At 43.6% G+C, this 14507-nt stretch overlaps 1 protein-coding gene across 3 annotated transcripts in view; it reads right to left on the reverse strand.

Annotated features, from left to right (window-relative positions):
- Positions 1-14507, reverse strand: part of ptprua (protein tyrosine phosphatase receptor type Ua) — a 163104-nt gene that overhangs the window by 50057 nt on the left and 98540 nt on the right. For 2 of the 3 annotated variants that reach the window (XM_079288297.1, XM_079288296.1), the window contains exons 5-7: positions 14272-14387; positions 10988-11159; positions 9792-10085 (exon numbers count right to left, since the gene is read on the reverse strand). In XM_079288297.1, the coding sequence (XP_079144423.1) occupies positions 9792-10085; positions 10988-11159; positions 14272-14387 (582 nt within the window). The remainder of the gene's footprint in view (positions 1-9791; positions 10086-10987; positions 11160-14271; positions 14388-14507) is intronic. The other variant, XM_079288298.1, reaches the window with a different exon arrangement.

The following is a 14507-nucleotide window of genomic DNA, read 5'->3' on the forward strand; positions in this document are numbered from 1 at the left end:
GGAGAGGGAGGCCGGAGAAGAGATGAGCAGGGGGGGGAGAAAAAGATGAATGAGGGAGAGTCCCTGTGGGTCTGCACATTTCATCTCATGCTCCTCATCTTTAACAGCTGCCTCACTGAGGCCTGTCCCGCCTGCCACGAGCCATGTTGGAATGATGATGGACTATCAGAGCACACCCTGATACTTACCATTGAAACCAGATGTGGTTTGGACTACTGACACGCAGATTTTCAATGATTTCTGCAGGAATCACTTTCTTGAAATGTACCTCTAAATCATTTTGATTTCCTAGAAAACGAAAACGTGGGCCATCAGAATCATGCGAAACATGCCGATATATTACATAAACATGTAATGAAGAGACAGGAAGCATGAATGCTACGCTACGGGAGAGGCAAATCTGCATTCACGTCAACGTCGCTAATTTGTAGCCACGGGGCATTCTGTCAAAAATTAATCACTTTCAGCCCTTTCAATTTGAACAATTATTTTCCAACACATGAACAGATATGAGAGAGTGTCAGACCATGATTTGAATAACCAGTCACAAAGCAACATCCCCTCTGAATCCAGACGAGATGAGCAAAGCACCGTCAACGCTGAAAGATCTACACACCTTGTGTGTTGTTCACGTGACTTTGCACTACACTTATATTCTGACTTGGGATTCCTCGTTATGGAATGCAAGCCAGCATCATTCGTTTAGCATCTGAACCGGGCCACCCTCAACAATGGCCCACGGTATTGCAATCCTCTGCACCAGTAAGTGTGAAGTGTCACATTCAAAGACTGTCCGTAAAATAGGAGCCACCGTGCTAAAAGAAATGTCTCTCTGTGACACATTAGGAAGACAAATTCATCCAGAGCGTTGTGTCACAGGGCCTCCCTGCTCCCCGAGGATAAAGCCTCTCATCTGAGCAGCGGGAGTTGACAATAGGTGGGCGAGAGGAAGACACTGATGAGAGTGGATCAAAGAGTGTGGCAGGTGACAGGGGTGTCACGCCGTCTACTTGACAGAGCGGCAAGGGTGTCTTTTTTTCACCCGGATGAGCAGCACTGCGACTAAAACACAGACGAGATGTGGCGAGACGAGCTCTTGAACGAAACCTTTTTTTTTTCTCTCTGGCTGGGGTTCAGACCGGTCCCAAGGGTGTGGTGCTTTCAAAATAAGAATCTTCACACGTTATCTCTTGTTTTTTTCATGCAACTCAAACAAGCCTTGTCCCGCATGTAAATGACTGTAGATAACAGCAAACACACCTTTTGTTCTCAGTGGCTGCAGGCAAACTACAAGTTGTGTCAAAGCAGTTTGATGCAGCTCAGAACTCGGGTGAATCTCAGAGCATCCGACTCTGAAAACAGTGTTTGCTGCCGGAGTAACCAGATGGTCTTCTGTTTGTTGTTTTGTAAGTGTTGCTTTGAGACCTCGGTTTGCGATGAACAAAATACAATTGCACTTTCTATTTCGGGCTGTTATTTAATTAGCACTCGGCCCACTCATTGATTAGTAAGTAAATTATTAAAGGTCCTCTGTACAATATTCAGAGCATTAATATAGCATCACACAACTATTTGCTGAATGAAGATATAGTGGAGTGATCAGTGTATCTCACTGGTCTAAACCAAGAAAGCAATCTTTATTACTCCTTTCAATCTTGACAAAGGCAGCGCAAAGCAGATCCGCTTCTTCCATTCTTACCTTTCACAATAAAAGCCCGAGACATATACACTGCTAAACCGTTTACTGGTGTCAAATTCACGAAGAGTATTTGGCTAAAAGGAAACTCAATAAAATAACTTACAGCTTATAACTTACAGTTTAGGTTCAACAGCAATTTAGCTCAGACAGACTGCCAGAAGTGGCTCTGGGTCAATAGGATGCCAGTAGGTGTAAGAAATTTGAGTAAAAAACTGTAGTTAGTAGATATAATAAAAGTGTTTAATAATTCATAATTAATAATAATAATAATAATTCATAGTTAGTCATAATCATAAGGGTTTCGAGGATGCATAATTAAGATAAACAAACATGCAGAAGCATGAAACTTCTGCCAAGTTGCAGAAGTATAAACTTTCATTTTGAAGGATTATTATAGATGGGATTAAAACGTAACTGACAGTCATTGAATGTGATAGTAAACACAGGGGCAGACAGTAGAATACACTCCTGGAAGGTAGCCAATAGCAATTGAGATAGACGGAAGGGGAGGTGTGTCAAACAGATGTGGGAGGTTTTAATTTAAAATACTTTTTCCTCGCTCTCTGTGCCATGGCTCCAGGACGACAGACGTGTTCTCACCGGAGGAGCCGAGCGAGGTTTTTTGCAAATGGGGTTTTATTGATTTAATATGTCATGGGAGTACATACTCCAATGTATTACTGTAAATGTACTTACATCAGTGGAATTAAATTCCTTATAATTGTAAACCAGTTTTGGTAGCGTTATTATTGCAGTGTGTCGACGGCACAAGGAAGCCGGCCACATGGCTGGCTCGGCCTCCCCTTTGTTATGAGGTAAAAATACTATCTTAACAAATTTGGCGACCCAGATGGGACAGTCTTACCGGCCTCGCTGTGTGTGCGGAAGGCGGCGTTAGTCAAGCAGACAATCCCGGGCCCACAATATCGGTAGGCAGAGCCGTTTCATGAAATCTGTGAGTTAGCGTCTAGGAACCTTAGGGGAATCTCTGCTTGGCTAAGCGCTGCTAACGGCTAGCTCTGTGTGGCCGGTGGGTACGTTCCACGAGGGAGGCCATGTTCCACTGAGGTAAGTACGATTTGCTGTCTGAAGTATGATGAACTTAAGGGATTAGTCAAGAGTATAAGGATCCTAAGAATTAATTAAAGACGGACAGCGCTGTGTAAGTAAATCACCACATTGGAATCAAACAAGCTGTGGTACAGGCGAAACTGCTTTGCTCATGCTGGGAGTCTCCTTCGGCCCAACATAAGTATTGTTAGGCCTGCAGATAGCTAGTTTAAAGCAGTTATGTAGCGAGGCGAACTGAGATGTTGTGGCTTTGAGAGGCTTAGGTGTGCAAACCTTTGTGGGCTTTGTCCACGAGTGTCGGGTCTCGTCGCGTAAGCTGCTTAGAGAGCTAGGCTAGCGGGAGTTAGCTTCTGAGGCTGCGGCTTCAGGAAAGACACACTCGCTTGTTTTGGCTGTGAATGTATAATTAGTGGATCATGTGGGTGATTCAGAGGACGTAGAATAAGGGCTTTTGGTGAAACTAGACAGACTGGGTGAGTGGTTTGTGGCGTTGGCAGTGAATAACTCGCGTTTCATATACGTAACAGTGAACTCAGGTCCGGAGGAGCTAAAGCCCGTTAACCGGAGGTTTAAGGGTTAATAAAACAATAATACGTGTGACTAGTCTGTGTTTTAGCAGCGTGGAAATACGTTTAAAATGATGACTAAATAAGTCCAATAATACGTGTGACTAGTCTGTGTTTTAGCAGCGTGGAAATACGTTTAAAATGATTAACATTGCATGACCGCGCTGTGGGGAGCTAACGCTAGCTACGTGTAGCTCCGGCGTTGCGGTACTCTGTATGTAAAATAAGTGCTTATAAAATAAAATAACGGCTGGATTGAGAGAGGAGACAGAAGGCGTATGAGTGGAATTAAAGTGTGGGATTTTGGTGATACTTGTGTGTGCGTACGCTTTATTAGAAGCTCCGTTTTTGTCGTTAGCATTGCGGTTAGCATATCTGTTACAAAAAAAGCCGGTTTCATGACAACTTCCGGTTTGGCGCAGAACAACTTCCGGTTCGGCGCAGACGGCAAGGCAAGTTTATTTGTATAGCACATTTCAAGGTGCTTCACATAAAACCATTGGAGGCATCAAAACATAAGGCAAAAGAAAAGGAGATTTAAAAACAATTAAACAGAAGAAGGAGTAACTGCAGGCAACCGTAAAGAAGTGTTTAGAATCTGAATTTTTCAGAGATTCATTGTCTAAGAGCTGTGAGCTTATATCCTGACCTTAGTTTTAATTAAGCATTATAACTTTAGTCGTTGACTTTGGTTTTAATTCAGCATTTTAACAAAGATTAATGGTTTCAGGTGTTCTTCAATTCTTGAACTTAATTGTGACTCATTATTGTGCAGACCAGAGTGTAAGTGCAGTTCAACAGTTTGACTTGCATTGGTATTTCTGATTGAATATCTTTGAACACAGTTATTGATTTTAAAGTTGAATTTAATATTTAATTGATTAATTATTCATTGTTTTTTAATTTCATTTTACTTCCAATTTTAAACCTTTTGAATTCTGATTTGGAACTGGATTGTGATTGTGATTCTGATTTAGATGTTGAGTTTGATTTCGGAATTCCAGCTTCAATTTTGGATTCGAGATTCCTTCACATATCCAGTATTGACTAATTTTGGTACATTTACTAATTTACACAGTTCCTAAGAATCAATTTTGACACGGACGGCGCAAACATATTTGAGAGATCGTTGACCTCTCTTACACTACAGACGTATGCTAACATTTACTGCTGAACTTTTGGCAGTTCTGTGTTTGTTTTAGTCAAGGTGCGTGGTTGAGTGGGTCCAGATCTGGGAAGTGGAGCAGCGGATCCCAGTTTTGGAGTCAGCGGCCACACGCCATACAGCACAGAGGGTGAGTTGACTTTGATTCATGTGATGACAAGCATGCACATTTAATACACGCATTTGAATACTCCTAGGCTGCATAATGTTTACATTAAAGAAGCAGAGTAAGGAAGTAGGAGAGCTGGTAAAATCCAACGGACAAGCTGAGTTTGTGCCATGGGGACATCGAGACATGGACGCACTGGAAAAGGCGTTGCCACCGCTGGCAGGTGGAGCCAATCCGTGGATCCGTGTCTTTGAAAAACTCACAGCAGCTGATAAATTGGCATTGGGAGACATCCGTGCCGTGATGATCCACACCGAAGGAACAGCCAAATTGAACATTTTGGAGGTAAGTACAGGAACGACCAACAGGGGGGATGAAACCCCATTTGACAACTTTCGAGGAGTTTTCTGGTCAGCAATGCGGAGAATCTGGGCCAAAAAAACAAAAACGAACTCTCTTTCGGGACTGAAGATAAGACCAGAGGAAGAAACCCATCAGTACCTGAGGAGAGCTGAAGAAGAGTGGCAGAGGGCAACAGGGGGGAGACATGACGGCAATGAAGCCACCACTGTAGTATGGCGACACACTGTGCAGATGGGCCTGCCTCCACCGGTACGGACAGCGCTGGGAGAAGTAGTAGGCTTGAGCAACATGAAAGATGCCATGTGGAGGAAACACCTAACTCACTACAACCAGCGACAGCTAACTGAGAAGACAAAAGGACAGGAAGACATAGAGAGAATGCAGCGGCGACTGCTGAAACTGCAAGTAGCAGAGGTCGACAGAGAATTAAATAGAATCTGGGCCAAGAAACAGATGATAGCAGCAGAAGCCCAGCAGCCACCAACTCCAGCAGAGCCAGCCCCCATGGTGGAGTACTACCAGCCTCCGCCCTATAGAGGCAGAGGACGTGCACGTGCATCCAACAGAGGCAGAGAATATGGAAGAGGCAGAGCTTACCAAGCAGGCGGATATGGCCAACCAGGAAACAGAGAAAACCCTGACAGGTTTGGTGAGTGCTACGTATGTGGGAGATGGGGCCATTGGGCCCGAGACTGCCCAAGGCAAATGGGAAGAGGAAGACAGCCCAATGCACCACCACAACATGCTCCGTTCCCACCACAACATCAGCAGTACCTACGACCAGGTCCAGCTGGACCTCCTCCCATGAGACATCAACAGATGCCCATGCTGTCACCAGGACCATGAGGAGGTTCAGTGTATAGCAAGATACATAGATGGTTGCCATGTGATCCCTTACAGCAGAGATATCGAGGTGAAGGGGGGATATGGTAAGGTGTCAAACATTTTTTGTAGATCCACATTTAGAATAGTTTTCAGTAAAGATGCTACTCACAAATTTTGAGATTTAATAACGTCATGATAAACCACAACTAGACTTGCTAACTCTAGAAATTGAGAAATATACGGGAGCTCTAACTAACATGAGCCGAGTGTTGTTTTCTCAGGTGACAAACGCAGAAGCAGCAGCTGACGAAAGGAAGCAGGCTGATGTGTCACCAGGCAGTCTGGTGTGGATAAGAGTCCATGAGCGCAGGTGGAGTGAACCAAGGTGGACCGGTCCATGGGAGGTAGTATTGGCAACCTCACATGCAGTAAAGGTGAAAGGTAAAACTGGAGCTACTTGGCACCACCTCACTCACTGTGCAGCAGCGAAGGTAACGAGTAAGACACTCGCAGAGACAGGATTGAACATCAGACAGGAAAATTTGAAGCCAAAGACACCTCAAAAGAGGGGTTAGACAGTACTGAAGATGACGTTTCCCCCACAGTTTAAGCGAGGGCGTCCATTAGGAGACTCTAGGGTCAGTGGGTTATGGAAGTCTGTAATTATTTTATTCCTGAGTTCAGTAGCTTCCCTCTTAGTATGTGAAATTAACCACAGACAGGAACCAGATCACATGCATGACTACATCAGGATTCGACATTTAGCCTCAGTAGCTAATCAAACCGATCTTAGACCACGTAGAGAGGCTTCTCTGACGACACTCACCTATGAAAATGTAACTCTCACTCCTATGTTCAAAGAAGGTACAGCATCAACGGTCCAGGTCGACTTCTGTGAAGTAGTTTCCAGTCCCAAGTATGAACACGCCTGCGGGTGGATGACCAAAACCGTGTGCATCATAACTGACGAGTGTGGGCCTGCCACACAAAAGTATGGGAAGCTGTTATCATATTATGCCTGTGATGTGTACAAAGGGGGTGGGTAGATGTAATCCTTTAAGACTTACCTAAATTGACTGACTGAGGACTTTACGTAATACAGGGAAAGGCTACTGATAGTCCTGCCCCACAAGGGCTCATTAGGATTATTGTTAAGCCTGTAAAAAGACCAGGTTCGACATACGACTGACGCAGAGAATGAGGTAAGGGGTGGAAACTGGAATGGCAGATGGGAATTTATGGTGGGTACAATATACGGCTTCAAGCCAGTAGTACAGATTGTATTGTGTGTTTAGGATCTAGACCCCTAGCAACACCAGTTCCTTCAAGATTCAGACTCCTAAGTCCTGAATTAGTTGTATTTTAACTCTGTTTACTGATGACACTTTGCCCCTCCAACACACTTGTCAGAGGCTACACTGAGATTACCCACCTGTATAATATAATACCCCACCTCTGTTCAAGGTTACAGAGGGTCCATTTGATTGTATAGTCTCAGATACAGCTATGGGGCCCAATGTAGGTAGTATTATTGCAAATTGTAGCAACAGTCACAACGCTAGCGACTATCTATATAACAGTGTGTTAAGACAGACAGCACCTAGAGCTGATTTATGGTGGTGTGGAGGAAGAACCATATATCCAATCCAGCCTAAAGATTGGACCGGTAGATGTGCGTTGATGCAACTTATATTGTCATTCTATATCCTGCCTGTCACTGATGCACCTTATGGAGAACTCATCTCTCCACGCCCACATGCTAACAGAAGATCCAAAAGAGATGCCGGTGGCCCGAAGGGAGCCTTTGATGACCAAGTGTACATAAGATGTCATAAGACTGCCAAGGGGGGTGTCTAATGACTTTCAAGCCAGAAATCAAATAGCAGCAGATTTAGAATCTGTTTTCTCTCAGAGGGTGATGATTAATAAAAATGTCGATTGGATCAACTACATTTACTATAACCAACAGCGTTTAGTAAACTTCACCAGTGACGCCATATCAGGACTGCATGCACAGCTGGCGAAGACTAGTTTAATGACCTTGCAGAACAGAATGGCATTAGATATGATTTAGCAGAGAAAAGTGGCGTGTGCCAGATGTTTGGGTCTGCGTGCTGTACTTTCATTCCAAATAACACAGCTCCTGATGGATCGGTGACCAGGGAGCTGGAGGGACTGACAGCACTCAGCCTAGAGCTAGCAGACAACTCTGGTGCCACTGATCCGTTCACCGACTGGTTGGGAAGTATGCTTGGCCTGTGAAAACATACATTTTTGGCAAGCGTAATTATTCTGTGTGCTGTCGTCATAAGCCTCCGAGTTGTCTGTGGATGGGGGTTCCCCTGCATCCGTGGACCTCTACAGGGGTTTATTGCTTCAACGATGAGCCAGACACCAGTCCAGGGCAACCAGTTATGTGACGAGGATGAGGACGAATTGGAGCTTCTGATGGCCACAGTCCAGATGCGGCCACCAGAGGGACTTCACGAGCGGTTCCTGACCATCCTCTCGGAGATCCTGAAGGACCTGATAAAGGCCCAGATGGACTTCTAAAACATCCAGTGAGATGTTGGAAGTTTGGAAAATAGACGGATTGTTTTGGATGAGTATTTGGAGATTAAATTTTTTTTGTTTAATTGGGTTATAAAGGGATTTTAAGGTGTAAAGATTAAGAAATGCAATTTTGTCAAGTGTAAATGAACAGTCAAGGCTTCTCAGTATGTGTTCTCTAGCCTACAGGCTGTATCCTGATCCTGCCAGCCCCAAGACGTGGAAGGCAGTGACTTTCAACGCACTCTATCTTGAAACGAACTGAACAGAAATACTTGAAATGATATCTGTGTGCATGAATTCTTTGCCTCTGTTTAGATAGATAGGGAGCCTTTCCCTGGATTGAGTAGGGGGGAGGTCTCCAGGGACATTTGAATAACTACCTACATTTGAGTAGCTAACTCACAGTGAACTGTGAGTTAGGGGGGAATTGTAAGAAATTTGAGTAAAAAACTGTAGTTAGTAGATATAATAAAAGTGTTTAATAATTCATAATTAATAATAATAATAATAATTCATAGTTAGTCATAATCATAAGGGTTTCGAGGATGCATAATTAAGATAAACAAACATGCAGAAGCATGAAACTTCTGCCAAGTTGCAGAAGTATAAACTTTCATTTTGAAGGATTATTATAGATGGGATTAAAACGTAACTGACAGTCATTGAATGTGATAGTAAACACAGGGGCAGACAGTAGAATACACTCCTGGAAGGTAGCCAATAGCAATTGAGATAGACGGAAGGGGAGGTGTGTCAAACAGATGTGGGAGGTTTTAATTTAAAAGACTTTTTCCTCGCTCTCTGTGCCATGGCTCCAGGACGACAGACGTGTTCTCACCGGAGGAGCCGAGCGAGGTTTTTTGCAAATGGGGTTTTATTGATTTAATATGTCATGGGAGTACATACTCCAATGTATTACTGTAAATGTACTTACATCAGTGGAATTAAATTCCTTATAATTGTAAACCAGTTTTGGTAGCGTTATTATTGCAGTGTGTCGACGGCACAAGGAAGCCGGCCACATGGCTGGCTCGGCCTCCCCTTTGTTATGAGGTAAAAATACTATCTTAACATAGGTGGTCCTCTGCCTACACAAATCTATTGAGACCGTAAACTGAAAAAGTGCTGCAAATATGCTATGAATGGTATTTATTCAAAATATTTGTTGTTTATTCGTCCTGCCCCGGGTGTGGAGAGGCCTTTACAAGACAAATAGAGCAAAATCATGCTACATGTAGCTACATTAATTCACCATCCATAGGGCGGCTCGCAAAAATGTATTAAAGGTGTAAAATGCAGAAAGCTAATAATGTTTCCTTTACTCATTTCTAGCCTGGATAAACATGATCAAGTGTTGGCACTACAGCTCATAGAAATGTTGCCATTAATGGACGTTAGCAGTTCCTGTTTGCACTGTTGTCACTGCTTGATCGGACTCACCTGCACACTTTGTCCTGCTGGTCAGAGGGGGTCCAGGTGCTCCTGTTCCCCCTTCCCCGGGCCGGGTGAGCAGGACACTGATGCGGTACTCTGTGTCTGGCTCCAGATGCCAAATCTTATAGGTAAGTGAGCCCACGCCGTGAGTCTCCGTCCACGTGGACTGGCTGGCCCGGTACTGGATCTCCCGCCGAATGACCGGTCCATCCCCCACGATGGAGTTGGTGTTGAGCTGGATGATCAGATAGGTGGGGCCTGCCCGCAGGAGCTGAGGGGGAGCGATCGGTGTTGGGGGCACTGCAATAAAGAATGTCTCGTCATTGTGCTGTATATCGATATATATATATATATATATCCATCCCTAGAACACTATTGAAAAACAGTCAAACAGTCTTTTCTGCAGAAAAGAGCCAAGTCATGCCAGCAAAGGAGAAGTCAAGGATTTCTGTCATTGATTTTTCTCTTTTTTGTTTTCAATAACAATTTTTCCGCTCTGTTAGAGCTTTGAGTCATAAAACACATTTAATCACATCAAGTACATGAGACAGAGAGAGATAGAGGGTTAGAGAGAGAGAGAGAGAGAGAGAGAGAGAGAGACTCCTGAATGCTGTAAATTCTTAATTTGTATTCTGATGATGCCGAATAAGTGCTTATTTGCATAAATAATTGCATCACTAATTAGGTCCTCTCTGCACATAAACAACAGCCTTGATGGATAATATGACCCTTATCAACCCAGCGAACATCAAATGAATTCATCTCATGGTATAATATGTGAGCGAAGAGAGGGTTGACTGACACAGTGACTACACCGAGTATTTTACGACATTATTTATTAGAATATAAAAACCAGAGACAGTCAGTGGTTTACTTGAGGGAGTAGCTTAGTGTTTTTGAAACATGATTGATTGCTTCGGGGAGTGAGATGAGTGTATATATATGTACATACATATATATAAATACAATTTTTTTACATATATATATATATATGGATTGCTCTATATAATTATATTCAGTTATTATATTACAGTCACTAATTCCATTTAAAAAAATGTTGTCGGGCCGGGCAGTTGGATAGAGGGTATATATAAGTCCCATCTGTGTGTTTAGTTAAGAACTAACCTCTAAAAAATGTCCTTCTTGTAACTCTTTCCCAAACACTTGTCAAATTTGTCACATGTTCCCTAAATCTAGCTTACCTCTGACAATGAGTTCCCCAAAGTTGGAGACGGCGGCGCCCCTGGGGGACAGAGTGATGCAGCGGTACAGGTCCTGCTCCCCACGCTGTGCCTCGACATGGAACGACGCCATCAGTCGCTTGTGGCTCAACCTCGACAGCAGGGATGTGTCCAGCACCACGCTGTTTCTCCGCTGACGGACGCGCACACAGAGAGGAAGCAGCAAATGAGCAACCGCACATGTTTACCTGAAGTCTATTCAAGTGATTCAAAATGTGCAGCAGGCTGAGACAAAGTCAAAGGAGGGTTGGAATTAGCTGAAAGCGAGGGCAAGATAATGAATGCTTGACGAATGTCACCGGTAACAATGGTGTTTACGCTCGTGAGGCCGCTGACACGGGCCTCCTCTGGGTTGCTGTTCCCAGCACGGGGGCTCGAGCTGACAGCTCCTCATCGTTGCCATGCTAATGTGTCAGCGCTTCAGGCACGCTGGCAATTGGCTCAACCAGTGGAACGACACTCGCAACGAGCTGTTTCAGGTGCGAGCTACAATATATATACGCAGCTCCTTCACAGAATGAACAGATTATTATGTAAACTGTCGCCTGTTCTTGTTTTATTTTTTTTAAAGTAAGTGGGTTTGACATCTGTATGTGTTTAATTGGTTTAGGAGGATAGGGGGGAAATGCAGTGCTATAGGAAAATGTGAAATTGCATGTAGAGTGGCTGGGTGCTGCTGCCTAAAGCAACAGATTAGAACGCGCTTTAACTTTAGTATCAATATAATCTGTCTCTTCTTTTGGAAACTTTATTTTTCTTTTTTTAATGTTTGCTGCTTTTCAGTTAGATAGACTCTTCAAAGTGCAACATCCACGTTTTATATTTTTCACATGGGTCACCTAAAAACTATGCAACATTAAAATCCACCTGCAGGCTTTTAAAACAAATAACTGCTTCCAACAGCCAAGTCTGCATCACATTGTTAGCAAGAGTTGTTGCAATAACGAATTCAGGTTTGGACTCCTTGCTGTTTAAAATGTACTGTACGTATATATAGCATTTGAGACAGCCGTCTGCAGTCTGGGCCAGAGGACAGCTGAGGAAATATGATGCTAATTGTTTAAGAAACATCCTGCTAACTATTTCTTTGGAAAACAGAGTGGAGGTGAGCAGCTACAGACTGGCAGAGAGGACCTCCCCCGAACCAGGAGATCAAAAGGAAAGCAGCAATTAGCAGACTCAGTGCTGATGATCAAACGCACCCCGGACAATAAATGGAGGAACAGAAGGCAGTAATGGGTTGTGAAATATCTCTATTTTCTGCTGTTACCAGGTTTACTTGTTTTTTTCTTCTTTTAATGAGAAAAGTAGGGAGGCGCTGAAGAGAGTGTTGACTTACGAAGAGAAGTTCACTGCATCATACTGTCAAATTACAAAAGACAAGCCTCGTATTGTTGTTTTTTATTTTCTTGTGAGCATGTTTGTGTAGCTCAGTCGACAAAGTCGCAAACTGATAAAAAAAAATAATTATTTTTCACATGCCGATGATCTTCAAAGGCTTCAATTCAGAGATGAGAGAGGGGTGTGCGGAATGAAATGGGGTGGAAACACAAGGGATGGATCACCACGTGAGCTGAGATCTCATTTGCAAAGTGCCTTCTCCCTGCTGCCATCATTTCAAAAGCACTTCGATGTGCACGCTTCAAGGCCAGAGGGGAAGAGTGGAGGCATTCAGGGATGGATTTCTGAAGACGACTGGTAATATTAGCTCATATTCAAACTGGGAGAATTGAAACTATCTTCGGTTTGTGCATGAGAGAAACGACGTTAAGGGGCTTTAGTAAACTAAATGCCACCACAATCAAAAAGCTGCAAAAGCAGAGGCGCAAACTTAATAATCATCCGAATCCTCAAATGACTCATTTCCCTGCAACACAACCATTAAAAGATAAACTCAGAGTCACACACTTGCTACATTATTCAAGATCACAAAATGACGGTATTATCACTGGTGTTATGCCGACGGTTAAGATAATGGCTCCCGTTCCGTTTAACAACTACCACTGTAAACAGTTCATCTAAAGGTCAGCGGGGGTGACTTCAACTCTTTCATCAGGCAATTCAATTGAGTGCGACATTAATACAGATTCTCTGTTGTACTTCCATGACGTTGGGGGACTTGTGGAGGACATATTTTAAAATAGAATAAAAATTGATGCAGCAGGAGCTGAGATATCATGACTTGTAGTACGTGATGTGGTCTAGTTCCACAGCAGCGTACCACACACCCACAATGTAACTCTTTTAATCGAAACCCTCCATGCTTGGTAAAAGCGGACAGCTTTCAAACTCAAAAACCCCAGCTTGTGATGCAGGCGTTCAATTAAAATGCTGTTGTGGCCAAGATATGTAAGATATGTCACTTCAATGATTATTTCAGAGCTGCCGAAACTCCCTCGGAGCGTCGAGACAGGATTCAATCCAAATGCAGTGCAGATGTTAACCGCATTTCCAGAGAAATTAATGCATGTTTCCGGTGTGTGCATATTAGGAGTTGGTTCATTGAGATGGGGCTATTTCTCCTGTCGGGTGCCATTAAATCAGTGCAGAAGAAGCCGCCGCCACCAGATGACATCATTAAAAGAGCGCCAGTCAAACCTCATCGTCTAAGTCTTCATGTATGTCATAATTCAGCCACTAGGTGTGTATTCTATTTCAATCTCACATTAAAGATGATGAAGTGTAGACACGTTGGCATGTCCCCTTTAAGTGTTGACGTTGGATCTTTAGGGGGCCAGTCAGCAACACAACCCTCAGTTTGGCTGTAATTGACTTTTCTTTAAAAGGCTTTGGTGTGCTCCGGTGTAGTTAAGTAACTAAGAAAAATGGCAATGCACAATTTAAATGATGACAGTTCGCCGTAAACTCCACTGTATCGTCTTTGTTAGCAGCTTGGATATCATGTTTATCCCAATACATGGAGCTCTAGCTGCCGGTAAAGTCTCTGTATTCTCTTCACTGGTTTAGACTGAGCTCACGTAAACAGCCGCCTGAATGAGACTTAAACGGGAGTGTGGCCAGCAGCCGTGCATGCAAACTGTTCTGTATAAGACTGTAAGCTGTTCTGTATAAGACTTTCAACTAAATGCCAAACAAGTCTTTCCCTTTATCCTTTGTGTTGGCTCCTCTTCCTACACTCTCCCATCCCATTCTATTATCCAGGCGCTGAGATGGTTTTGACTGTTTCAGCAACGATAATACAAAAAACACAGACACCCGCACACACACACGTATCTTGTTCTCACCTCCAGGAGGAAGGGCTCACTCTCAGAAACTTTGCCCGTGGCGACACACTGGAATGAGGCATTCTGCCCGGCATTCACCTCCACGTCACCCAGCCGAGAGAAATGAGGCACCTTGTCTGTGGAAGGAGGACACACACAGACACACACACACAGTGATGAAAGTGGCACATCTGGAGCCCAGCATCACTGTCTAAATATATCAAACACACAGATGTGAAATGTGATTTATTCGGCGC

Source organism: Melanostigma gelatinosum (genome assembly GCF_949748355.1).
Source record: "Melanostigma gelatinosum genome assembly, chromosome: 17".
NCBI lineage: Eukaryota > Metazoa > Chordata > Actinopteri > Perciformes > Zoarcidae > Melanostigma > Melanostigma gelatinosum.